Source organism: Callithrix jacchus, chromosome 10 (genome assembly GCF_049354715.1).
Source record: "Callithrix jacchus isolate 240 chromosome 10, calJac240_pri, whole genome shotgun sequence".
NCBI lineage: Eukaryota > Metazoa > Chordata > Mammalia > Primates > Cebidae > Callithrix > Callithrix jacchus.
In genome coordinates, this window is record NC_133511.1 from 90,658,296 (window position 1) to 90,685,550 (window position 27,255).

Consider the following 27,255-nt stretch of genomic DNA (forward strand, 5'->3'; position numbering starts at 1 on the left):
CAGCAAGAGAGACTTCAACTTAATTGCAACAGCAATAACTTTATGACCTTGAGGATGGTATGTAGCTCTTTGATCTTCTTGTCCTCATGGGTGAAAAAAATGAAAATACCTGAGTATTGTTATGAGGACTGAATCACATGAAATATATGTCAAATCCATTTTAGCATCTGGTACATAACAGATACCTGCTAAGTTATAGTGTACTAATTCATCAATTAACATTCCTTTATTTTCAATTTTCATACTCCAGCTACACATGCAACACCTGGGAGTAATAACAGTTTTTATCACTTGAGCATGTTATCCCAGTGGTTGATACACAGTATATGTTTGTGGTTGTATAAACAAATGTGACAGGGTATACATGTCTACATTTCAATATTCAGTAGGTCCAATTCAGTTTATGGAATTACTTTTCATATCATGTAGCTGGCAAACAATTATACCTGGAATGAAATAAGACATTAGTTGTTTATTTGGTCATACTGTACATCTTTTTTTAATTTATAATTTTTTGCAGGAATTTTTTATTTTATAATATTTTTTATAAGAAGCTCTTATGTGAAATATCAAGGATGTTTCTTGACATGTGGCCATCTGAATGAGTGCAGTGGTTTAAATTCTTTGTTAATTGTAGAAATAAAGCAACTTACATCTTATTTATTTAAATAAATATATGAGCATTTACGGTTCTATTATTTTCTTTCTGTTGTCTCAGTAATATATGTTTGCATACCTATTAGGTTTTATGTATCCAAATGGGAGTCTACTGGTTTAGGGATTGAGTTGAATGAGGACTAAAGAGATTAGATAATAAAACATTAAGGGAAGAGCACTATGAAACACAGGAAGAGCCAGCAGTATATGCAGCAAAAAGAAGTAAAGGAGAAAGACAAATGGGGAAAAAGATTAACTTATCGTTTCACCTAAATTCATCTGTATATTATGTTCACAAAATTATTTAAATATCACCCATACCCCAGAAGTGTATTTATTTACAAATTATCCAGTGTCTACCTTCAAAAAATATGGAGCCAGTCCATAGACTATAGTTTAATAATCAAAGCAAATGCAAAACAAAAATAAGATATTTTAGGTTCACATGATGAGATATAGAGGTCTTTTACTATTGCACCTACATTAGTTTTCCATTACAAATAGCCATGATCTTAATAGCTTAAAAAAACACAAATTTATTATGTCACATTCTCTGTGGATCAAAAGTCTGGAAAGTTTTCATTATGTACAAAGCTGAATATATGAAGTTGGACAGTAGAATGTCCTCATCTGGAGTCTTGACTAGGAAAAATCAGTTTCCAAGAGTACACTGTTGTTGATAGAATTGATTTATTTTTGAACACATGACTTCTTTGTCTTGCTAGCTCTTTGCCAGGTGTGGCTGTCAACTTCTATAAGCCACTACCAGGTCCTTGCCATATCCCTTTCTTATTAGTCCTCTTATGATACTACTATAATCTCTCTGTCTTCAGGAAGGCCTACCCCTTTTAAGGTTCAACTGATAATTCAGGCCTATCTAGATAATCTCTATTTTTATTAACTCAAAGTCAACCAACTACCTGATTATAGGAGTTATATCCCATCACATTCATAGGGTCTGCCTGTGAGAACGTATCAAGAGGAGGGTGTTATATAAGCTTTGTACACCAGTGGGTAAGAAACACGAGGACCATCTTAGAATCCTGCCTGTCAAAATATCCCAGTTAAGTCCTTAACTAGCATTTGAAACTTTAAAATATGTGTTGTAAAATAATTATTTTTCTATAAATTAAAAAAATTAAAGATCATATGTTTCTGATACATAATAAGTTCCTATATAAGTTTGATAATGGCATTGTATGTGTGGTGTGTTTGTGTATGTGTGTGTGTATTTGCGTGCTACTAGGCTAAAATTAGAAATTACCCGAGGAAATGAAAAAGAATATACTTTCCTATTGTCCTTCAGTTCACATCTTGGAAGCCTTCCCTTCTTTTTAGTCACCTTTAGCTGTGACCTTGAAGTGTTCCTTGTGGCAGGGCCCAAAAATTCCACAGATGAAAAACAGAGCCCTATTCATGTAAACCAACACCAAGCCATTCATGTAAGGCAGATGTGTGTATCTTACACTTTCTGCACAATTAACAGTGGCCATGTCTTGGAGTTTTAAAAACTTTAAACCTACTGAGGTATGACCAATGTGTTTTATGAAACATAACTCTTTTGTATCTTGGTATCACTGTACACAGTTCTAATCTATAGTAAATATGTAAACAATTAAGACAGTTGTATAGTAAATATGTAAACAGTTAATTTGAAACAAAATTATCATAATTTATTTCAAATATATATATATATGTCTATTTTACAATGTTAAATCACACATGATGAAAAAGCATAAAAAGTTAAAAGCAATGGAAAGAAAAAAGAGTAACTGGTTTTAGGCACCTGAGTTAATTAAACAAATGATTCTTGTGTACCTAAAATATGTCATGCAAATACACTAAACATATTGAATTTATGCTTTAAGACTTACAGAAATTGTCTGTGATGGATATCAATATCCCTCTTTTCAGCTGATGAAATTAAAGCCCAAGGAGATTGTGGAACTTCCCCTGATAGAAAATTAGTGGGTGAAAGAACTGGGACTTGCATATAGTCATGCCTGACCTCAAAGCCTGTGCGCTCATCTTATAGAGGTTGCCACTGGATGTGACCTGCAGGCACTTTCCATCATTATACTTAAATCTCTCTGATACTCCCTTTTATATGTTCTTGTTTATGTATGTATTTTTGCTTTCTCCACGAGAATATAACCTCCACTGACATCAAAGATCTTGCCTATTTTCATCTTTCTATTTTCAGTCAGTGCCTGGCTGCCTGGCTCATAATAGAAACTCAGTAAATGTTTGTGGAATGAATGATTAAAGTATAGAACCATTTTTGAAGCTCAATTTGGCTTTTAGTGTTCAGGTAATTTAAGGGTAACAAAGATAATTTATTAGATTGTTTAGATTTCATTTGTATGGCCATAAAGGCAAAAATAAAAATACATTTGCAGAAGCAAAAGTTGTGGCAATAGTTTTTCTACAGAATTATATTTACTCTTATAGATAACATTGGCTACTCTCTTTAGATCTTGGCTATAGTTGCAGTTAAGTGCCTTTTTTTTTCTCAGTGACCCCACCTCTTGCTCTGTAATGTGGTGTAGCTTTTTTAAATGAAGAGGTTTTCTTTGAAGAATTAAATTATGTTGTTTCCAAGGGAGCTTCCCTAGAAGTAGGCCCATTGGTTTAATTCTGTATTCAGTGATTTCTATTGTAACTCTAAACCCATGTGCTATTGGATAAATCTTTAAATATATAAACACAATTTAGTGTCATCTTGAAACCTATATTTTCTCAAGTATTTTTTCTTCCCAAAGTAAAACATTGATATATACAATTTATATTATATTGTTTATTGTTAACACAGAAGCATTTGTAAGAAATGTTTTTAGGCCCCTCGACTCAGCACTTTCTTCTTATTTCATTTCCTTTCCTTCTTTTCTTCTCTCTACCTTTCCTTTCATTTTTCTGTGTTTGGTAATTGCATTACAGTTGATTCTGCTAATGTCAGTGTCAACTGATCATAAATGTTGGTTTTTAACCATTAATGATAGTACTAACAATAATCAAAGAAGGAGAAAGAGAAAAAAGAATCTTTACTATTTGTTAATCTATGCTCAATACCTATTTATGTTTTCTGATTTTACCCTTACATTAAATCCATAAAGAAGTAGACCCATTTTACAGCCAAAGAAACTGAAGCCCAGAGAAAAATAACTTGATCAAGTTCATCAGTGGACAAATATCAGGGAGAAAACATAAACCAAAGTCTGTTTCACTCCAAAGCACTTTTAACCAATAGACAAAACTACCTTTATACTGTAATGTTGGAAATGGGTCAAATTTATCTTGCCTTCCTTCACAACAGTTTTCTGGAATTTTTGATAGTCTAGGTCTTGTTTGTAACAGTGAGGGAACTCTCTATGAGAAGCCTACTCTTTTTGTTCTCATCAAATTGAGGTGTATTTCAGCAAAGGCTATAAGTTTAGTAAAATGCTTTATTAAAGCACAAAACCTATACAGTATAGTAATGTGGCCTTATCTCTGGTGCCTCTCTGAGACTCACTAACAATTTTATGAACCATCTTATGAAATTTCTACAATGCCTCTGAAGCCCAGAAAGAGTAAACTTAAAGATATTGTTCATTATAAGATCAAAGTAGCAGAAAAAGGTACAGCCATCTTCTATCCACAAAACATTTTCTTTAATGTTGAAATGTAATAAGTTTTCATTGTTCAGATGATCAAAGGCTTATCTCAAAGAATTGGCTGTGCTAGCATTAATGAAATATATTCCATAGCAAATCCCATACTGTATCCTCATGACAATGGCCTCAAGTGATGCTTTACACATACAGAGTTTTAGGTCAAAGAGGTTTGGGAAATATTTACATTATATCTCCTTCTTAGAGATTTATAACACATTGTGCATTATGAAGTGAATATCAAATTTCATAGGTATATTTGAATTGCTAGCATGCTGATTAAAAATGCAAACCCTATATTTATAGAACAGAATTATCACCATAGAGCATTTTATTAACAGTCACCTCATTTGATTATGAGATCAGATCATTCAAGATAAAAAAAATTAAGATATTGTATGTTAAAGTGTCTGAGAAGAACTACAATAAATACAACTGTTTAACATTGAAATCAATTTTTCCCTAAACTTAAATGACATGAACTCTACTCTTAACAAGTGCATTTTGGGAAATCCTACACTATGCAAATTACTTTCTGTATGAACCACGTTTTTCGAGCTTGATGTTTTACAATTCGTTAATTTTTCCTTTTTTTATTAAACTTTAAGTTCCGGGATACATGTGCAGATCATGTAGGTTTGTTACATAGGTATACACGTGCCATAGTGGTGGTTTGCTGCAACATCTTCATTAGGTATTTCTCCTAATGCTATCCCTCCCCAATCATCCCACCCCCTGCTATTATTCCACTAGCCCCCAACTCTCCAGGCTCCAATGTTTGATGTTCCCCTCCCTGTGCTTGTGTGTTTTCATTGTTCAACAATCACTTAGGAGTGAGAACTTGTGGTATTTGGTTTTTTGTTCTTGTGTCAGTTTGCTGAAAATGATGGTTTCCAGTTTCTGTGTATAACCAGATTTAGGCACATTTTATACACAACTGGTTTTTCTAAATAAGTCTATAATACACAGAAAAAGTGAGATTGTCACTATAAGACTAAAAATCAATAGCTGAATTCTTAACAACCTTATTCTAAATACACTTTAATGATCTATTTCTAAATAATTTTTGAGTATTCTAAATACTACATGTCCTACGAAGGACATGAACTCATCCTTTTTATGGCTGCATAGTATGTCATGGTGTATATGTGCCACATTTTCTTTATCCAGTCTATCATTAATGGGCATTTCAAAGGGTAAATGTAAAAATAATAAAAACAATAGCCAGTTGGTTAATTACAGCAAAACAGAGTAATTATAATATTTCTAGAGAAATGTGAAGTTCTCATTCTAAATCACACAAGGAAAATACTTTTTCTCCTTAGGCAGTGTAGAAGGTTCCTCTATATATATAAAGGAATACGCAGTATTAGTATTTAGAATACTCAAAAATTATTTAGAAATAGATCATTAAAATGTATTTAGAATAAGGTTGTTAAGAATTCAGCTATTGATTTTTAGTCTTATCGTGACAATCTCACTTTTTCTGTGTATCATAGACTTATTTAGAAAAACCAGTTGTGTATAAATCTGGTTATACACAGAAAGCAGGCATTTATGAAAATTCTAAAGTATGGAAATATTTCATGGCCAATTTAAAAAAAATTATTATTTATTTAGAGAATATATATTTACCACTTTTTGGTAGGCATCTAACTGTGATCTAGTGGTGATAAATGTAGCCTCTGTCTTAAAGGTATTCACAATATACTAGGGAGCCAAGCATGATTATACATATAAAAACAATGATAAGTTCTAGAGTTGTTATAACCATTACCTTTAGAGCAGGGAAGGGTGACTGAATCTATATACTAGTAGAAAAAATAAAGTATGACAGATATGAGTAGCTGGTTTTCAGGGTCCTGCAGTGAAGGAATGGAGCAGCACACACATGGGCAGAGAAATGTACAGATACATGGATTGTGTTCAGTTAAGAGCAACATAGTGTGAGAATAGGGAGCATGTAAAAATAACCTGTCAAATTTGAATTGGAGTAGGTTTAATCTCCTATATATATAACCTTTTTATTCATCTTCTACTCAGGATTTTTAGAGTTTAAAGTAAACCTAGGTTTCCATCCCCTGGTTGATCCCTTGGAAATAAACTTATTTTTTTATGTCAGTGGTCATCAATTATTTTTTGAGATAGGATCTCACTCTGTTGCCCAGGTTGGAGTGCAGTGGCATGATCACAGCTCACTGCAGCCTCAACCTCCCAGCACAGGTGATCCTCCCACCTCAGTCTCCCAGGTAGCTGGAGCCACAGGCATGTGCCACCACACCCAGCTGTTTTTTTAATTTTTCCTTGTAAAGCCAGTGTTTTACCACACCATATTGCCCAGGCTGGTTTTGTACTCCTGGGCTCAAGTAATCCACCAATCTCAGCCTTGCAAAATGCTGAAATTACAAGTGTGAGCCATTGCACCTGCCCTAGTGTTCATGAATTATTAAACTCTTAGGCTCTGTCTTGCATATGGAAAGATTATGAGAAATTGAACACACATACACACATAAATGGAGATTCTTACACTACGTGTGTTGCTATTAATTTAAAAGTATGTATATAATAAAGAGAAAAAAAAGAGAAGGAGGAAAAGTAGCAGTAAGTAAAAAAGGAAAGGAAGAGAGGAGGGAGGGAGGGAAGGGGAAAGGAGGAAGGGAGGGAGGAAGAGAAGAGGGAGGGAAGGAAGCAGGAAAGAAGGAAGGGAAGAAGGGAGGAAGGGAGAAATGGAGGAAGGGAGGGAGGGAGAAAGAAAGGAAGGGAGACAGGATTTAATATTTTAACCTTGGTTAAAATGGAAGTGAAGCCCAAGTGGAATCCTTTTTTTTTTTTTTTTTTTTTCACTGTTAACACTTCATCTTCCTTAAAACTAGTGAAGCTAATAAGTAAGATGAGATTTTTCTGGTCAGTAAAATTTGAGATCTTAGTTCTGGAAATATTATCTTTTAAAATAGATGTTGAGGATTTTATGCAATACAGATTGATGGTCATATTATTTACATTTTTTCCTAGCTTGCAATATTGATATTCCTGTAGGCACTCAAATAATTGACATATATAAATCATAGAGTCTAGATGCATTGCAGATATCGTAGTTTTGTAATCTTTTACTTCTTTTTAAATATTTTTACATGGAAATAACTTTCCACTGGACTTGTACTTCTTTGTAGTAGCTGACTGCCATAAGCCCCATTGTGATCCCCAAACCAGCCAGGAATGTTTGATCTCTCCTTGAAATCCTGTTGCTGTGGTTATGGGTTTTGTCCCTAGCTTGCCTTTTCAGTATGGATCAAAGTGATAGAATCTTCTCAACAGGAAGAATTCAAGAGGCTTTCTTAACCCCCCTTTCTTTATTTAACTTAACTTCATTGACGTATTTTCAATTGCTGCTTTTGTAGGAGGGCAGAACCTGTTCAATGAAGCACCAAGAAAGTCCCCCAAGTAATGCCACTGCAGAAACCGAGCCTATCCCACAGGTATTTGTTCGTTGTATTTTCATGTCAGAAAGAACTTCTTGAATCTATCGTATTTAACCCTCTTCTCTTTTGCTCTAGCTGGGGTCGGATGTTATACTTGCTAGTGCTATATAGTGCCTTCGCCTGGTGCCCCTGGGCTTTTCCATAGCTGCTCAGCTTTCTACTAAGATTTTGGCTTGACTATGTGAGGCCCTCAGAAGATCAAGGGTGAGGGAAATTCTCCCTCACTTACATCTTCCCTTCCACAGACCAGGAAACAAAACAAAAATAAACAGGGATGATCAAAATGATCAGTGATAAGAAATATTGGACAAAGGTGCTTAAAGAGGATTTGAAAAAAGCAGAGATGAAAAGAAGTGCATATTGCTTACAAAAAAAAAAAAAACAAAACAAAGACAAGTTAAGAGCTTAATTCTGAATTTTTATTTGTAATGTATTACACTGGGCCAAAAATATTGTATCATTGACATTCTTAATATTTATTTCAATTTCACTTAATACTAAAGCATTGAGTTAGATTTAACGTACTCAAACTTTGAATTAGATTAATCAGAATTGAATGGTTTGGGCAAAGTTTTTTTCAAAATAATAACTTGCCGTTTTTGGGGAAAAATATTTTTATTTACTTTCATGAAACATAATTAACATCTTTACATTTGTTTCATTTCTGTTTAGTGTTCATTTTCTCTAAGACACTTATTGAGATCTATGAATTTTCATTCTTATTCTGTTAGGCTTTTCAATTTTTACCTTAAAATGTATTTATTTTGATTCTTAAATAGTCTTTTCTGTATTGTTTAACAGAAATTGCAAATGCCTCCTTGTTCTGAATGTGAGGTGAAAAAAGAAAAACAAGTGACCAGTTTTGAAGGGATGGCAGCGAGAGAAGAAAAAATACTGTAAATACTAAGAAACTGTTAAAAACATCCATTTACTATTGTCTTCATACTCTTTTTAGACCACAAGCTTGATGGAAATACTAAGTTTCTAAAGCATGCAACTTTTTCACAATTTTATGTAACTTTATAAAGTAGTCTATAAATTTTCAAAGATTCTAGACCAATTATGATCCTTAAGCAATAACCTAATTGAAATAAATATCCACAGTCATAAATATTTTGTTGTCATCGGTAAACTGCCCCATATAAATTGGTCTGTTTTAAACTCAAATGTATCTAACATGTAATTCTTCTGGTTCATTTGGATATCTAGTACTTCTATGATGTAGCTGTCAAAATCAGCTGGAGGATAATAAAATATGTGGGTTCTCAGTATTCTCAAATCCAAATTACAACCATATCATTAAGGGTTTGGTCCACATGAGCCAACTGAAGTCATTTTCTTCAAGGTTGGAATTTGTGCCAACCTAAATACATTGTTTCTTTGATTATGTTTATTGCTATTGGTATTGGTATTATTCTGAAATAATAATAATTTGTCTAAATAATGCTAAGACAATTCTGTCGAATTTTGTCAGCTTTCAGAATTCATTAAGTATGTTTGGCATCATATAGACAAAATATTTGGATGGATAACGAAATTTCTGACACATTTATATATTTTGGCATTCTATAGACACATCTCCTATGTATGTCTACTGGAATTACTCCAAGTTAATAACCAAGTTGTCTGAAATACTTGCCAGGATTTTTGGTATGAAGTTGGGTAATGTAATGTGGAATGAGGAGTGGGTTATAAATACAAACATGTAAGCAGGTAATATATATTTCAAAACAGGGATTTGATGAAAGTAAAATAGTCATGTTCATTCAATGAACCCAGATGCATATTTTTTGAAAACCAATGTGTTATTAAAACAAGTCAATGGCAGTGTTAATTTTTAAGAGTTCTGTCTTTCTATAGGAATATCACTAATCAAATAAATGTACTCATGAATAATTGAAACATAGCTCACAAGCAAGAGGAATTGACCACTTGAATAATTATCTGATTCACATGTTTGATAGGGCATTCAAAGTTAAAGACTCAGGTTGTCAGCACAGAAAAGTCACTTCTGCTGTTTAGACCCTTTTTACAACTGTGGAAAGCATATGAAACCATTAAATTTACAGAATGGATCTGTCAAGCCACATACATACATTTGGAGCCATGTATTCTAGAAGATAGTTAATAAAAATATCAATAGATGAACTTAAATTCTGAGATATAATAGCATACCTCTGATCAAAATAGCATATTTAAAGAAACTTAAGGATTTGAAGAATTGGAGAATATCATTAGCTGAAACAGTAATATTATAATATATTCATTTGGCAATTCAACTTTCAGAATAGTTCAGTGTCATTTATTAGCACAGACAAATCCCTACCACAGTGGTTCGACTTAGCAATTTTTTGACTATTCTGTGAAACCTTCATATCTCTACACACTTTGAATTTTGTTATGGGGGGGCTAGTGATACATGGTACATGAAATATTTAACACTTCATTATAAAATAGGCTTTGTGTTAGATGATTTGCCCAACTGTAGGATGAGGTATATGTTCTGAGCACATTTAAGCAGGTTTAAAGTAGGCTAGGCTATGATGTTCCGTGGTTAGGTCTCTTGAATGCATTTTGGACTTACAATGTTTCCAACTTTTGATTCATTTATCTGTATGTAACCTATTGTAAGTCAAGGGACATCTATATTTTTCATAAAACAAGCTACCCAAGGAAAAAAGATAATTAGCTTTATGGATGATTCCTAGAGGTTTCAGAAGTGATCAGGATAAAATTAAAGATCAAGGTCTGAGGTTTCTGTTGACTCCTTCATATGTTTAAAAATAATTTAATTATACAAACTGGAATACTACTCTTCTCCCAAGTCCTGTTCCTTTTAATTTTCCCACTGACTTAGGGGCCTTAACCATCTCCATAGGTTTATGAAAGGGTAGCAGATCATTTAGTTTTAATTTGGGTTCAGTCTCCCACCTCCACCCTGAGGCACAGCTTCTCTCCGAGGCCCTGTGGATCCTATGGAAAGTTATTCACCTTGTCATCTTAGCACAGCATGTTTTGAAGCATGTTGGGATTGAGAAAAGAAAAGGAGAATCAGGCCATTATTTTCTAAAATTGTTATGAGAGATAACATGTTGAAAGGTGAGAGCTCAGGTTGATATTAATCAAGTGTTCATCAAGCTTCATTTTTGTTTATGTTCTCTGTTTTCCAAATTCCTATTCTTGTCTGTGACAGTATACCCAATGTGCTTTTATTAATTCCTGGCTTGATCAAGTGGGCTTTGGATCCATATAATGTGTATTTTTCCAGCAAGGTTTACTGTGTTATATTCATTGCATCATTTTTTTAAAAAGAAACTTGTAGCAGGAGACCTTTAAATATATTTTTAAGAGTTCATTTTAATAGCTAAGTATGAGACTCTTTTTTAGTATGTTCTATGACTCCACTTTGATGAACACATTTTATTTCTCTCAGTTCTTCAATTGCTTTAAAATAGAACCAGGTAAGTTTAAAATGTTTCTCTTACATTTGTGAATTTGTCTATGAGAGAGGGGCCATTTCTTATATCTTTTAATAAGCAGCTATAATTAAAACAGATGTTGTTTTAAAAAAATTAACCCTTAAATCCCAATTATCCTCATATGGAAAAAAATATCAACCTAAATGTTGACTATAGATAGTATAATTCTATTATGTATCTATAATGATGAGCAGTGAAAGATTACTTACATTTTGAAAAATATGAATTGAGAAAAAGCATATTTTTTAATGGAATAACTTGTTTTAATAGAGGTACAACCAGAACTAACGATTGTATTTCTTTCTAGTTATTTTAAAATACTAATCAATGCTATGTGTTTGATGTATTTGTTTGTAAGTTAGAAATTTGTTTTGACTTTGTGTTTTCTTTTATGTGCATAACTGTGTAAACTGAACCCGTTCCTAAAATGCATTAAGCTTAAATGAATGCTGTGTCTATCTAATGCCAAAATGCTCAGAAGAAAAGTGAATAATTCAGTCACTCATCTGGATGTGGTTTTCCATGTAATATCAAATATCTGAATATCGAAAACACTAGATTGCTTTTTTTTTCATTCTGTATGCAGCTGTTTAGCATCATCGTGCTGTTTCAGATACACGTTTCATAACATATCCTCAATTATAAGTCTAAGACAGTTATATGTAAAGGATACATTTACTATTTTAGATGCACAATGTTGATAACTGAACTAAAACAATATTTGTGAACTTTGCTATAATGAAATCTTTTATTTTTATAGCTCAGGTATTGTAATTAGCACTAATCACAGTGGAGACTGAAATAATTATTGACACCATAGAGTAGGTCAAACTGGCCAGACCTACAGAGTGATGAAAACATATACTATTTACTTAGGAGACGTTTTCTTAGTTATGTGTATAGTCCTAAATTTCCCCAAACTATGTGTTCATTTGGATTGTGTTATATAATATTAACAGTTGAATGATGAAGAATAAAAGATGCTGAAAGATGGCCTATTTTGTTCAATAAAGATTGTTACAAGACTACAATGTATATTATCTTACATAAATTAATTGAAAAAGTATATATGAATGGTACTTGCTTCTATATATCAGCATCTAAAAACTCTTCTTAAATAACATTCTGAAAGTTTCTTTAATCTTTCTTTGCCAATGACCCCCGAAATCTTATATTTAGCATGTGCTTTCCTTAAAAAAAAAAAAAAAAAAAAAAAGAGAGTTTCATGGTTACAGGGATTTTGTCTTTTTTAAATTAAATTTTTATTTTTAACTTATGAATAATTATTTTGATGTGTAATAGGTACAATGTGATGTATCTCTATATATGCACGCACATGTAGTAGAATGATTATATCAAACCAGTTAACAAATCCATCACCTCACAAATTAATCTCAAGTGCTTAGAGCTAGCTGCCTCATAGAAAATGCTCAAATATTTGTTGAATAAATTAGTTTAGATGCTGAAGCAGCAAGAGAACAAACAGGAGAGCAGCAAGGGAGCATGTATTGGCATAAGAAGAGAGAACCTAAGAACCAAAAATAAGCATTTATTTTGTTTGTTGTTTTGTTTTGTTCTTATATTATCTACTTTTTAATCTTTTTTTTTTTCTAAAAGCTTTATCTGTAGGTCTGTGGCTTGGCCTTTCTAAGCAGAGCAGATAAGAATCTCCTGGGTAAATTTTGAAATGCAGATTAATGCAATAGATATATTTCATGTGGACTTTATGAGTCTTTAATGGATATCCACTCCTGACACACACTTGGACATGAACAGGGCTCTTGACTTCTTTTAGCATTCATTTCCTAATCTACTGGGTCTTAAGCAGTTGGCTGAAAACAGAGATTTTCCTCTACATTCTGCAGAGACCTAGCCCTTTAGTAAAAATCACTCTAGGGCTGCCAAGAGGTAAATGAATATCAAGAGGCTAGGACTCTGGATTTCTATAATCCCTTCATCTTCAACTGGAGTATTTATTATTTTATATAATGTATTTTTGGGGCATATATAATCTGCATATACTTTCATTGGAGAAAGGTAATCCAAGTCTAAAATGATTTGAAGTCCCAGATCGGCCAGGGGCGGTGGCTCATGCCTGTAACCCCAGCACTTTGGGAGGCTGAGGTGGGCGGATCACAAGGTCAAGAGATCGACACCATGCTGGCCATGGTGAAACCCTGTCTCTACTAAAAATACAAAAAAATTAGCTGGGTGTGGTGGCACGCGCCTGTGGTCCCAGCTACTCGGGAGGTTGAGGTGGAAGAATTGCTTGAACCCAGGAGGTGGAGGTTGCAGTGAGCCGAGATTGTGCTACTGCACTCCAGTCTGGTGACAGAGCAAGACCCCGTCTCAAAAAAAAAAAAAAAAAGTCACAGATCAAGAGGATCTCTAGGATCCTTTCTTCCCATTTGCTCACTCAGTCATCCATTCAATCATTCAATAAACATTCTTTGAGGTCTGATATGTGCCTGCTATTCTGCTTGTTACTGAGGATCCAAATGTAAGCACAAGTAATAACTATGAATACTAACATGTTTCAGTTACACCATTCATTTAGGTGATTTTTAAAAATGTATTAAATATTCTCAGGATTCTTAGAAATCGGTATTACAGTTATCATTGTTTCATAGTTGAGGAAGTTGGGATAGAGAAGTAGCAATTAAATTACCCCAAATCACACAGCTAGGAAGAGGAAAAGGTGAGATATGGACCTGGAAATGAGTTACTGGAATCCATATGCTTAACAACTTCAACATACAGCTTCTCCTGCAAAGGCCCAGACCCTGCCCTGATGGAATTTACGATTAAAAAAAAAAAAAAAAAAGACAACAATTAACGAAGGAAGCACACAGATAAATGCATTACTGCAATAAATACAAATGTGGGTTCTCTTTATAGCAGGGTGGAGGCAGGAGTATCTGAATGTCTTAGCTGTGCATAAGCTTGATGGAGAAAATGATATTTAGCTAAGATTAATAAAAAGATAATATTTGTATGGATGTTCAAACCTTCAAAAAAGAAATTTTCTAGTATTAGATACTAGGTAACAATATTTGAAAGTGCAAACTTGAATTGCATACCTAGATATTTGTTAATTAGTGCTGTGCAAAAAATGAAAGCATCATATGGGAGAATCATGCTTCCTATTTCCTGTAAGCTAGGATATCTGTCTCTGTTATATATAAATGATCGCAAAATGTAGGATTCTTCCACGTACCTTAATTTCTAGGGCTTAAATTTGTAGCATTCTCTCTCTCGCCTTCTCTTTGAAAACCCCTGCATCAATTAGAATTATTGATTCAAGTTGCCTGTGGAGAGGTTAGAGAATTTGCATCATAAGTCAGTGTCGTGTGGATGCATTTCCCTTTTCTGCCTATATTTGTTCACAGAAAATCCAGGATGATTTGAAGCTCCTGGAAGAGGCGGGTGACCTCTGTACCTGGTAAACTGCTGAAGGAGCATGTTTTCCTGGGCCACATTTCTATCAAAGATGAGAACGAGAGAAGGCACCCTGTAGTAGATCATGGGTAAAATGTGATGCTAACACTCTGCCTATAAAAACCACTAAGAATGAGAGTCTGGGTGATTTTGAAAAAGTGTAGTCGAAGCAGTAACAATATGGATAAGGGGTTGGGGGGTTCGGGGGACAAATAATGAAGAGGAAATTTTAAATACATCCTTTTAATCCCTGAAACAGATCTTGCTGAAGTAGACGGGTCATAAATAAAAACGAATTATTTACTAGATGTGTTTCCAGCCTTTATTTGGCATTGACCATGGAGGTACTGTAATGAATATTAGCTCAATTAATATCTACATGTTTGAAAAAGTGTGAGATAGATGATAAATGTTCTTCAAATCAGCAGACCTTGAGATCAGCAAGGTGTGTCCAAAAAAGTAAATGATTATTAAGTTGACATAATTAATTCTAGTACCTTGAAAGAGAATACACCTTCTCATGTTTTATTCTCCTTGGAGGAAAAACAGCCGGTTTTTAAGTATTCAACTTAATATAAGTAACGGAATAGGAAGCTGACCGAGGCTTGAGGCAGTATAAAGAGTGAGATACACTCATTTTTTCCACAATGAATACATAGACAGGTTTTTTTTTTAATGAGGAATTAGAGATCTTTTTTTAAAATTGCATTTTAGGTTTTGGGGTACATGTGAAGAACATGCAAGATTATTGCATAGGTACACATGTCGCTGTGTGATTTGCTGCCTTCCTTCCCTTCACCTATATCTGGCATTTCTCCCCATGCTATCTCTCCCCAACTCCCCACCCCACACTGTCCCTCCCCTATTCCCCCCAACAGACCCCAGTGTGTAGTGCTCCCCTCCCTGTGTCCATGTGTTCTCATTGTTCATCACCTGCCTATGAGTGAGAACATGTGGTGTTTCATTTTCTGTTCTTGCGTCAGTTTGCTGAGAATGATGTTCTCCAGATTCATCCATGTCCCTACAAAGGACATGAACTCATCGTTTTTGATTGCTGCATAATATTCCATGGTGTATATGTGCCACATTTTCCCTGTCCAGACTATCATTGATGGGCATTTGGGTTGATTCCAGGTCTTTGCTATTGTAAACAGTGCTGCATTGAACATTCGTGTGCATGTGTTCTTATAGTAGAACGATTTATAATCCTTTGGATATATACCCAGTAATGGGATTGCTGGGTCAAATGGAATTTCTATTTCTAGGTCCTTGAGGAATTGCAACACTGTCTTCCACAATGGTTGAACTAATTTACACTCCCACCAGCAGTGTAAAAGTGTTCCTATTTCTCCACATCCTCTCCAGCATCTGTTGTCTCCAGATTTTTTAATGATCGCCATTCTAATTGGTGTGAGATGGTATCTCAATGCAGTTTTGATTTGCATTTCTCTAGTGACCAGTGATAATGAGCATTTTTTTATATGTTTGTTGGCCTCGTGTATGTCTTCTTTTGTAAAGTGTCTGTTCATATCCTTCGTCCACTTTTGAATGAGCTTGTTTGTTTTTTCTTGTAAATCTGTTTTAGTTCTTTGTAGATTCTGGATATCAGCCCTTTGTGAGATGGGTAAACTGCAAACATTTTTTCCCATTCTGTTGGTTGCCGAGTCACTCTAATGATTGTTTCTTTTGCCATGCAGAAGCTGTGGAGTTTGATTAGGTTCCATTTGTGTATTTTGGCTTTTGTTGCCAATGCTTTTGGTGTTTTTGTCATGAAGTCCTTGCCTACTCCTATGACCTGAATGGTTTTGCCTAGATTTTCTTCTAGGGTTTTTATGGTGTTAGGTCTTATGTTTAAGTCTTTAATCCATCTGGAGTTAATTTTAGTATAAGGTGTCAAGAAGGGGTCCAGTTTCTGCTTTCTGCACATAGCCAGTTTTCCCAAAACAGTTTATTAAACAGGGAATCCTTTCCCCATTGTTTGTGTTTGTCAGGTTTATCAAAGACTGTATCATTGTAGATATGCTGTATTGCCTCTGATGCCTCTCTTCTGTTCCATTGGTCTATATCTCTGTTTTGGTACCAGTGCCATGCTGTTTTGATTACTGTAGCCTTGTAGGATAGTTTGAAGTTCAGTAGTGTTATGCCTCCCACTGTCTTCTTTTTACTTAGACTTGAGTTGGCTATGCGGGCTCTCTTTTGGTCCATATGAAGTTTAAGGTGGTTTTCTCCGGTTCTGTGAAGAAACGTCATTGGTACCTTGATAGGGATAGTATTGAATCTGTAAATTACTTTGGGCAGTATGGCCATTTTCACAATATTGATTCTTCCTAACCATGAACATGGAATGTTTCTCCATCTATTTGTGTCCTCTCTGATTTCGTTGAGCAGTAGTTTGTAGTTTTCCTTGAAGAGGTCCTTTAAGTTCTTTGTTAGTTGTATTCCTAGGTATTTTATTCTCTTTGTAGCAATTCTGAATGGAACTTTGATCTTGATTTGGCTTGCTTTGTGTCTATTATTGGTTTATAGGAATGCCTATGATTTTTGCACATTGATTTTGTATCCTGAGACTTTGCTGAAGTTGCTTATCAGTTTCAGGAGATTTTGGGCTGAGACGATGGTGTCTTCTAGATATACTATCATGTCGTCTGCAAATAGAGATGATTTGGCTTCCTCCTTTCCTATTTGAAAACCCTTTATTTCTTGCCTGATTGTTCTGGCTAGAACTTCCAGTACTATATTGAATAAGAGTGGTGAGAGAGGGCATCCTTGTCTAGTGCCAGATTTCAAGGGGAATGCTTCCAGTTTTTGCCCATTCAGTATGATATTGGCTGTTGGTCTGTCCTAAATAGCTTTTATTATTTTGAGATACGTTCCGTCAATACTGAATTTATTGAGGGTTTTTAACATAAAGGGCTGTTGAATTTTGTCAAGGACCTCTGCATCATTGAGAAAATCATGTGGTTTTTGTTTTTGGTTCTGTTTATGTGGTGAATTACGTTTATAGACTTGCATAGGTTGAATCAGCCTTGCATCCCCGGGATGAATCCTACTTGATCACGTGAATAAGCTTTCTGATGTGCTGTTGCAATCAGAAACCAATGAGAATGAAGACACAACAAATACTGGCTTGCCAGTATTTTATTGAAGATTTTTGCATCTATGTTCATCATGGATATTGGCCTGAAGTTTTCTTTTCTTGTTGAGACTCTGCCGGGTTTTGGTATTAGGATGATGTTGGTCTCATAAAATGAATTGGGAAGGATTCCCTCTTTTTCGATTGTTTGGCATACTTTCAGGAGGAATGGTAACAGTTCTTCTTTGTGTGTCTGGTAGAATTCGGCTGTGAACCCATCTGGACCTGGGCTTTTTTTTGTGTGTGGTAGGCTCTTAATTGCTGCCTCAACTTCAGATCTTGTTATTGGTCTATTCATGGTTTCAACTTCTTCCTGGTTTAGGCTTGGGAGGATGCAAGTGTCCAGGAATTCATCCATTTCTTCCAGGTTTACTAGTTTATGGGCATAGAGTTGTTTGTAATATTCTCTGATGATGGTTTGAATTTCTGTGGAATCTGTGGTGATTTCCCGTTTATCATTTTTTATTGCATCTATTTGGTTGTTCTCTCTTTCCTTTTTTATTAATCTGGCTAGTGGTCTGTCTATTTTGTTGATCTTTTCAAAAGACAGCTCCTGGATTTCTTGAATTTTTTGAAGGGTTTTTTTTTTGTGTCTCTATCTCCTTCAGTTCTGCTCTGATCTTAGTTATATCTTGTCGTCTTCTAAATTTTGAGTTTTTTTAATCTTGCTCCTCTAGCTCTTTCAATTTTGATGATATGGTGTCAATTTTGGATATCTCCACTCTCTCATGTGGGCACTTATTGCTATATATTTTCCTCTAGAGACTGCTTTAAATGTGTCCCAGAGATTCTGGTATGTTGTGTCTTCATTCTCATTGGTTTCGAAGAACTCCTTTATTTCTGCCTTCATTTCATTGTTTATCCAGTCAACATTCAAGAGCCAGTTGTTCAGTTTTCATGAAGCTGTGCAGTTCTGAGTTAGTTTCTGAAATCTGAGTTCTAACTTGATTGCACTGTGTCTGAGAGACTGTTTGTTATGATTTCCGTTCTTTTGCATTTGCTAAGGAGTGATTTATTTCCAATTATGTGGTCAATTTTAGAGTAGGTGTGAGGTAGTGCTGAGAAAAATGTATATTCTGTGGATTTGGGGTGGAGAGTTCTGTAAATGTCTATCAGGTTTGCTTGTGCCAGGTCTGAGTTCAAGTCCTGGATATGCTTGTTAATTTTCTGTCTGGTTGATCTGTCTAATATTGACAGTGAACTGTTCAAGTCTCCCACTATTATTGTGTTGGAGTCTAAGTCTCTTTGTAAGTCATTAAGAACTTGCCTTATATATCTGGGTGCTCCTGTATTGGGTCCGTATATATCTAGGATCATTAGCTCTTCTTGTTGTATCGATCCTTTTGCCATTATGTAATGTCCTTCTTTGTCTCTTTTGATCTTTGTTGCTTTAAAGTCTATTTTATCAGAGACGAGAATTGCAACTCCTGCTTTTTTTTTTTTTTTCTCTCCATTTGCTTGGTAAATCTTCCTCCATCCCTTTATTTTGAGCCTTTGTGTATCCTTGCATGTGAGATGGGTTTCCTGGATACAGCACACGGATCGGTTTTGGCTTTTTATCTAATTTGCCAGTCTGTGTCTTTTGATTGGTGCATTAGGTCATTTACATTTGGAGTTAATATTGTTATGTGTGAATTTGATACTGCCATTTTGATGCTAGCTGGCTGTTTTGCCCGTTAGTTGATGCAGGTTCTTCATTTTGTTGATGCTTTTTACTGTTTGGTTTGGAGTGGCTGGTACTGGTTGTTCCTTTCTATGTGTAGTGCCTCTTTCAGGAGCTCTTGTAAAGCAGGCCTGGTGGTGACAAAATCTCTGAGTACTTGCTTGTTTGCAAAGGATTTTATTTTTCCTTCACTTATGAAGCTCAGTTTGGCTGGATATGAAATTCTGGGTTGAAAGTTCTTTTCTTTAAGGATGTTGAATATTGGCCCCCACTCTCTTCTGGGTTATAGTGTTTCTGCCGAGAGATCTGCTGTGAGTCTGATGGGCTTCCCTTTGTGGGTAACCCAACCTTTCTCTCTGGCTGCCCTTAGGATTTTCTCCTTCATTTCAACCCTGGTGAATCTGACGATTACATGCCTTGGCATTGCTCTTCTTGCGGAATATCTTTGTGGTGTTCTCTGTATTTCCTGGACTTGGATATTGGCCTGCCTTGCTAGGTTGGGTAAATTTTCCTGGATAATACCCTAAAGAGTATTTTCCAGCTTGGATTCATTCTCTTCGTCACATTTAGTTACACCTATCAAATGTAGATTCGGTGTTTTCACATAGTCCCACATTTCTTGGAGACTTTGTTCATACCTTTTTGTGTTTTTTTTTCTAATCTTGCCTTCTTGTTTTATTTCATTGAGTTGATCTTCAACCTCTGATATCCTTTCTTCTGCTTGGCCAATTTGGCTGTTGAAACTTGTGCATGCTTTGCAAAGTTCTCATGTTGTGTTTTTCAGCTCCATCAATTCACTCATATTCCTCTCTAAGTTGTCCATTCTCGTTATCATTTTGTCAAATCTTCTTTCAAGTTTCTTAGTTTCTTTGCATTGAGTTAGAACATGTTCTTTTAGCTCATGGAAGTTTCTCATTACCCACATTCTGAAGTCTGATTTTGTCATTTCATCACACTCATTCTCCATCCAGCTTCGTTCCCTTGCTGGTGAGGAGCTGTGATCTTTTGTAGGAGTAGAGGTGTTCTGGTTTTGGGTGTTTTCCTCCTTATTGCACTGGTTTCTTCCCATCTTTGTGGATTTATCCACTTGTCATCTGTGTAGTTGCTGATTTTCAGATTGGGTCTCTGAGTGGATGTCCAGATTGTTGCCAATGAAGTTATTTCTGTTTCTTAGTTTTCCTTCTAACAGTCTGGCCCTCTGCTGTAGGACTGCTGAGGTCCATTCCAGGCCCTGCTTGCCTGGAGATCACCTGCAGCAGCTGCAGAACAGTAAGGGTTGCTACCAGTTTCTTCTTCTGCTATCTTTGTCCCAGAATGATGCCCACCAAATGTCAGTCTGATCAGTCCTTTGTGAGGTGACTCTTTTGATATATGGGGGTCAGGGAGCTGCTTGAGGAGACAGTCTCTTCTTTATAGGAGCTCAGGTGCTGAGCTGTGAGCACCATTGTTCATTCAGAGGTGCTAGGCAGGTTTGTTTAAGTCTGCTTCAGCAGAACTCATAAATTCCTTTTTTCCCCCAGTGCTCTGTCCGGGGAGTTAGGGCTTTATTTATGAGTATCTGTTGTGCTGCTGTCTTTTTTTTTTTTTCAGGGCTGCCCTGCTCAGGAAGGAGGCAGCCTAGTCACTGTCTGCCTGCAGGGGCTTTGCTGAGCTGTTGTGGTCTCTGCCCTGCTGCCCTGTGACCTTCCCTGCAGTCCTGTTTATATGGGTGTGGTTAGAACTGCCTTGGCAATGGTGGACCGCATCTGTAATAGTGGACTCTCTCTGTTATGGTGCGTTGCCTCAGCAATGGCAGGTTGCCTCGGCAATGACAGGCTGTCTCAGCAGTGCCAGACTACCTCCATAGGTGTGGAGTGCCTTAGTAATGGCAGATGCCCTCCCCCCGACCGAGATGCACCGTCCTGGGTTCAGCTGTGCTTGCCATGAAACTCAACCCTGAGCATTTCCAATTGCTGTGTTTTTTTGTTTGTTTTTGTGGGGGTGGGACCTGCTGAGCCTGATCATCTGGCTCCCTGCCTCGGAGCCTTTTTTTTTTTAAGTTGAGCAGTTGACTCTCAGGTGTTCCAGTTGCCTGCTGAAAGGGCGCCGGGATCTGTGTGATTTCCTGTGCAGTGACCTTCATTGTTGCCACTGTGCTGGCTGAAACAACAGCACTGCTGGGAATCTCCTGGCCTGGCTGTCTGTTTCAGACCCATTTAATCAGATGAATGGGTGAATCTGCCTTCCCAGAGCTCCAATTGCCTGCTTAAATGGGCAACCAGACTGGTGTATTTTGTACAGAGAGCTGCTGCACTGGGGTGCCCACCAAACAGCCATGCTGGCTGAAACAGCCACGCTGGCCGAAACAGCTGCACCAGCCAAAACACCTGTGCTGGCGACCCGTGGGGCTTCTTAACCTGAGAATCTCCTGGTCTGTGGGCAATAAAGATCCATCTGGAAATGCGGCATCTACTCACTCTGCGCTTTCACTGGGAGCTGCAACCCTGAGCTGCTCCTAAAGGGCCATCTTGGATCTTCCACTGGAATTAGAGATCTTTCTCTACAACATTAACCAAGAGTCTATCATTTCCTCTTTCATTATCACTTCATTTAGGGAGTTTGCACTTAAAGGCTTTTTGGTGTTGGAGTCTCCAGATAAGTTTCAGAAATTTCTGTGATGAATTTGTTTTACCCATTGACATGGCATCTATTAACTGAAACCTAATAATTTTTCATGTATTTTCCTATGCACATATATGTGCATTGTATGTACTTACATATATTCTTATTTGCATATGCCTATTGTGGGCGTTATTATAGGGATTCCATACACATTTGTGCTCTCTGGCATTTGTGCACATTCTAATTTGTGGATGGGTAAATTTCGCATATGGATAACCTCCTATGTTCACATATCTCCACATGGATGTACATTCCTTCATAATATTCATTACTATTCATCAAAACATACATATATTGTACATATATCACACATATATCAGTTGAATACCTTTTTATGCCCTGATTCCATTTACATGTTTTATAGTATTGTAACATAAGACTTCGAAGAGCATAGTAGGTAACCGTGTATTTATAGTTAAGTGAGAGTCCAAAACTGTTGCAATGAGCACATTGTGCTAATTCAGGCTATGCAAATGAACACACCAATTTAGCATACCACTTCAGTTATTTGATAGGATAGCCATCCTCACTTCTCAAGTACACAGGCTTGGCTCATGTACCTCTTCATGTTTTCTCATTCATCTACACTTAGATCTAGAATGAGGAGTTATGTTTGGAGCTATTTGCTGGATGCACTAAACCAGGGGATTCCTTTTGACATGGTTCTGCATGCATGGAACCTCAAATGGATTTTGTAGATTATCCTCATTGTTACCAAAACACATTTTATTTGAGGAAAATGTGGCAAGTATTTACACTAGATAATATCCACTGTGACTGTACTGAAACAAAGGTATTCTGTTAGAGAAAGAAGAATGTAATAAGGTCCAGGAAGGGGGGGGGGTATTTTATTTATCTTAACTGATAAGGAAAGAATGTTCTAGTGATAGGTATTTGCTGTCGAAGTTTCTAGGCACAGCTTACTCTGAAATCAATACACTTTTGAAAGTCTGTCTGTTTTTGAGGAAACACATCATTGCTAAGATTTTGTCTTATTTTCTTTCTAAAAGATAAAATGATTTTACTTTGCTCTCTCTGTTTTTATTTGAAATTTGGATTAATTACAATAAAGCCCATGCTTATAATGTACAGAATAAATTACTAATTAATCCATGGTGCAGTTGCCAAGGCTAATGAACTTTTACTTAAGATGTGATATGCTTTACATAATTTTATTTTCCTAGATAAACTGAAGATATATATGTCTGATTGTCTCAAATTATCTAGTTTCTGTCAATTCCAGCTTTACCGGGCGACCTGGTACATAATTATTGTTTTTCAACACATCATGAGATTTCATATTTCCTACTGTTCCCTGAAATATGAGTAAACAATGCAAATTCACAAATTTTCTTTTCTAAAGGCTGATGTATGTACTTTACTTAGGCCAAAGGCTAGAGTTGGCATTGTAGACTTTTAAATGAAATACTCAGAAGACTTCCTGAACCCAGGTCTAAATTTTGATTCTTGAAATACACTATTTTAGGCCATATTATTCTAAAGGTTACTTCACTGCATACATATGACTGGACCTTTAGGAGTGTACACATAACTGCCCATAGAAATGTTAAAATATGTTTATAAGCAAATGCTTTGGAGGTAGACTGCTAGCATTACATATTTTAATCAGCTTTTTATGTTTAAGTGCTCAATTAGCTAATTTCTGTGTGTTCCAGTACTTCCATCAGTAAATTAGGAATATAAGATATCATGCTTCAAGCTAATAACTATTTTATTTGAATATTGAATGAGATTATATAAATAAGACACATAGTAAACATTTAATAAATGATAGTTGTTCTGTTTTAAGGATATTTATACATATAAAAATGCATTTACAAATGCCTAATAAGAAAATTATTATGCATTTGGAATTGGACACATGTTCAATCTGTGTGTGTGTATCTGTATGTGTGTGTGTGTGTGTGTGTGTGTGTGTGTGTCTATATGTAGTAAGCAGGAGATATGAAGTCTTATTTTCATAGAACCTATATTAATTTTTATTATCTTAAAAAAAAAGACTGGAGTTATCTACTTTTATGTTGAACTCATATTTCTTAAGATTAATGATCTAAGATCTGATGATCATCCTTCTAAAAGCCCTGAGTAGTAGCATGAAATGAGTCTCCATTTATGTCCTCAATATTGTCACACTTTTTTTCTCCTAAAAACATCTAATTTCTGTTTCCTATTGTGAGTCACAAATACTAAGAAGGTAGAATTCTGTTTATTTCTTTCCCAAGATTTTATATGAATGTTTTCATTTCCTTTACCCTCTGGCATAAATTATTTTCTAGATTTTGTTTTTTTTTTATCTAATCTTAAGTGATAACTAATAACCTCTGTGGAAAAATAAGAAATTTTTTCTTATTTGCAATTTTATTGAATAGAAAAGAACTGTTTTCCAAATTGTTTTTTGCTTTCCAAGTTTTAAACATGCATTTGTCTAGTACTAACTTTACAGAGACCTTTAAAACACTAATAAAACATTAATCAAAACCAAGCCTCATTTCAGACTTTAGGGTGGAAATAATTTTACACACATTCATTACTTTTTGAAATTAGATTTTGATTCTCAATAGGGAAATAGAAGCATCAACTTTCCTTTTCAATCTTTCTTCATCCCTACTTCAAAGCCTAGTGGACTTCTTTATGCCCTTCCTCTTTCCCATTTTTCCTTTTATTAAAGTGTGTGAAAAGACTCCTTCCTGATGTGCCCTGAAATTCTTTTTGAGAGTGTAAATGAGATAAGGTCTTTGTGGAACTGAAAGGCCTTAGAAAGTTTGAGATTTATATAACCAATATACTCTTTAAATACAAAGTTTTTACATTTTGAACTTCCCTAAAAGTCTGCTCAATTGTCATTCTGTGTCACCTTTGCCTGCAGTCTATTCACCACATAGTGTCCATACTGATTCTTACCAAAAAAAAAAAAAGTTACATCATGACAATCCGCTCTTAAAATTATCAAATGGTTTCTAATCTCACTGAGAACTTATACTTAAAATAAGTGAAATCCTCATCATGACCTACCAGGCACTACTGTGTTTGGCCTTCCTCTCCTGGCCTCATTTCCTACCACTCTCCGAATGGTTTATTTTCCTCTGATTACACTGGCCTTCTTGATGTACCTTACATTTGCTAGAAAGCTCTTATTTCGGGGTGTTAGTGCTTAGTCTCTGACTGGGATACTTTTTCTTTAAGTATTTATGCAGCTAACTCTTCTCTGTTCTCTACTCAAATGTCACTGCATAAGAAGGATTATCCTTGATTATTCTGCCTAAAGTGGTACCATTATCCCCACCCCTCTACTCTTGGTTTGGTTAAAGTGACTTTGTGGCATTATCCCCACCACTCTACCCTTACTTTGTTTAAAATTACTTTGTTACATTATCTAAGCGCATATATATAGTTCCATCAGTCTTCTACTAATATGTAATCTTTTGGATAGCACGGGCGCTTTGCCTATTTTCTTCATTGTTATATCCCCAGGTGGGCACCTATATCTTAAATAGGTATAGGAAGTCAATAGACATTAGTTTGTAAATAAATGAAACATTTACTTTTTCAAATGGTTTCAGTGTTTTCCTGTTAAAGCAGTGAGAAGAGAATCACTCTAGAAGTTGAGATACACAAAATGTCTTCAGGCCAGGCCATGTTTCTACCATGTGGATGAAAATAAGCCTAGTAGCCTTGGGTAAGTTATTCAGAACTGAAGAGAGGTTGTTTGGGATTTATATACTATGGAGGTATGAGACTGGCTCTTCGTCCTTCCCACGTAAATTGCCATGCAATCAATGATAGACTTATTTACTGAAAGATAGAAACACAGCAACTTTGACTCTCCATCTAGTATAGAAAATGAATAGGTGTAACTTTTTCTAAATAGTTGATGAAAATATTTTAAATAAGGATGGGCAACTTTTAACAAAATAAATTCATTTTTATAGTATATCAGATTAAGAATGTAATCACTCCAACACTTTAGGTGACTTATTCAAGGCGCATGATACTAGAACTGGTATACAAATTTGGAAGCCAGTGTAGTCTTACTCATCTAGTGTTCAATGTATACTCTGAACTTTATCTTAGTAGGGTTAGTTTACAAAAAATAGAGTTCCTGCGCCATGCTTTAGAGTCGCTGAAACAGATTTTCTCGTACTAGATCGAAAGATTCTACTTTTTTATATGACCTAAGATGAACCTACACAAACTTAAGTTTAAAGCATTGAAGTATGCCTGATTCATTGCTTATATAATTACTATTAACATCTATAGCTGTCCAGTTTTACTCTTATGTGAAATCTACCTTGTGAGGCAAATTTGCCCTGCCTGTTTCAATGTTTTTCATTATTGTACACATGAGATGATTTTGTGACAGATTTTTCTACCTACTCCCAAGTACTGCAGCTTTTCATCCTGTAGTGAGGCAAAGTTGCTTTTTTATCCATTTCTGACTACTTCTTATACAGCAATCAGCATGCCGGACCAGACTCTCTCACCAAATTGGCAAGGTAATGGCTTTGTTTTCCCTTTCCCAGGATGTATTAATATAATGAACATGGTAATTGATGGCTGATAGGACTAATAATTATTCTAACAAGAATTACGTAATTGGCTGTCATGCCGAATGATGGTAATAGGATCGCCATAATTTTAATGTTCATTAAAAGTGATGACTAAAACCACAATTACTTCTGTACGCACCTGATCGCACCTTTTGGAAACTACTGGTTTCCTTATTTTTATGCCATTGCTACATTTGTTTTTGAATTATAATTTTATCTCCCTGCCCATCAGGATAAAGAGATTTGGAGTTTGATAATGGATTTTAGATGTTGCTGGAATTATCAGTATCTTTTAGTAGGAAAACAAACTTGTCGCCATGATCAGGAAACGAGGGTTAAAGGAGCTAGAAACTATAGGAGCTAGAACTTTGCCTTCACCATCATCAGATAAGTGATGGGAAGGAACAAATTTGTTATTATCAATGATTTTAAAAGAGGCTATAAAGTAACAATTTTCAACAAGTTTGCTCCTGGGTAGGTTATTAAAGAACCTGAACTTAAACCACATCTCAAATATGTTATAGTGC

General features: G+C 35.5%; 1 protein-coding gene across 4 annotated transcripts in view; it reads left to right on the forward strand.

Annotated features, from left to right (window-relative positions):
• LUZP2 (leucine zipper protein 2) overlaps positions 1 to 12,293 on the forward strand; it is a 580,317-nt gene extending 568,024 nt beyond the window's left edge. For all 4 annotated transcript variants that reach the window (XM_009007842.4, XM_078339265.1, XM_002755108.7 and 1 more), the window contains 2 exons: positions 7,706 to 7,783; positions 8,588 to 12,293. In XM_009007842.4, coding sequence (XP_009006090.1) covers positions 7,706 to 7,783; positions 8,588 to 8,686 — 177 coding nt within the window. In that variant the 3' untranslated portion in view covers positions 8,687 to 12,293. The remainder of the gene's footprint in view (positions 1 to 7,705; positions 7,784 to 8,587) is intronic.
• The last annotated feature ends 14,962 nt before the right edge of the window (positions 12,294 to 27,255 follow it).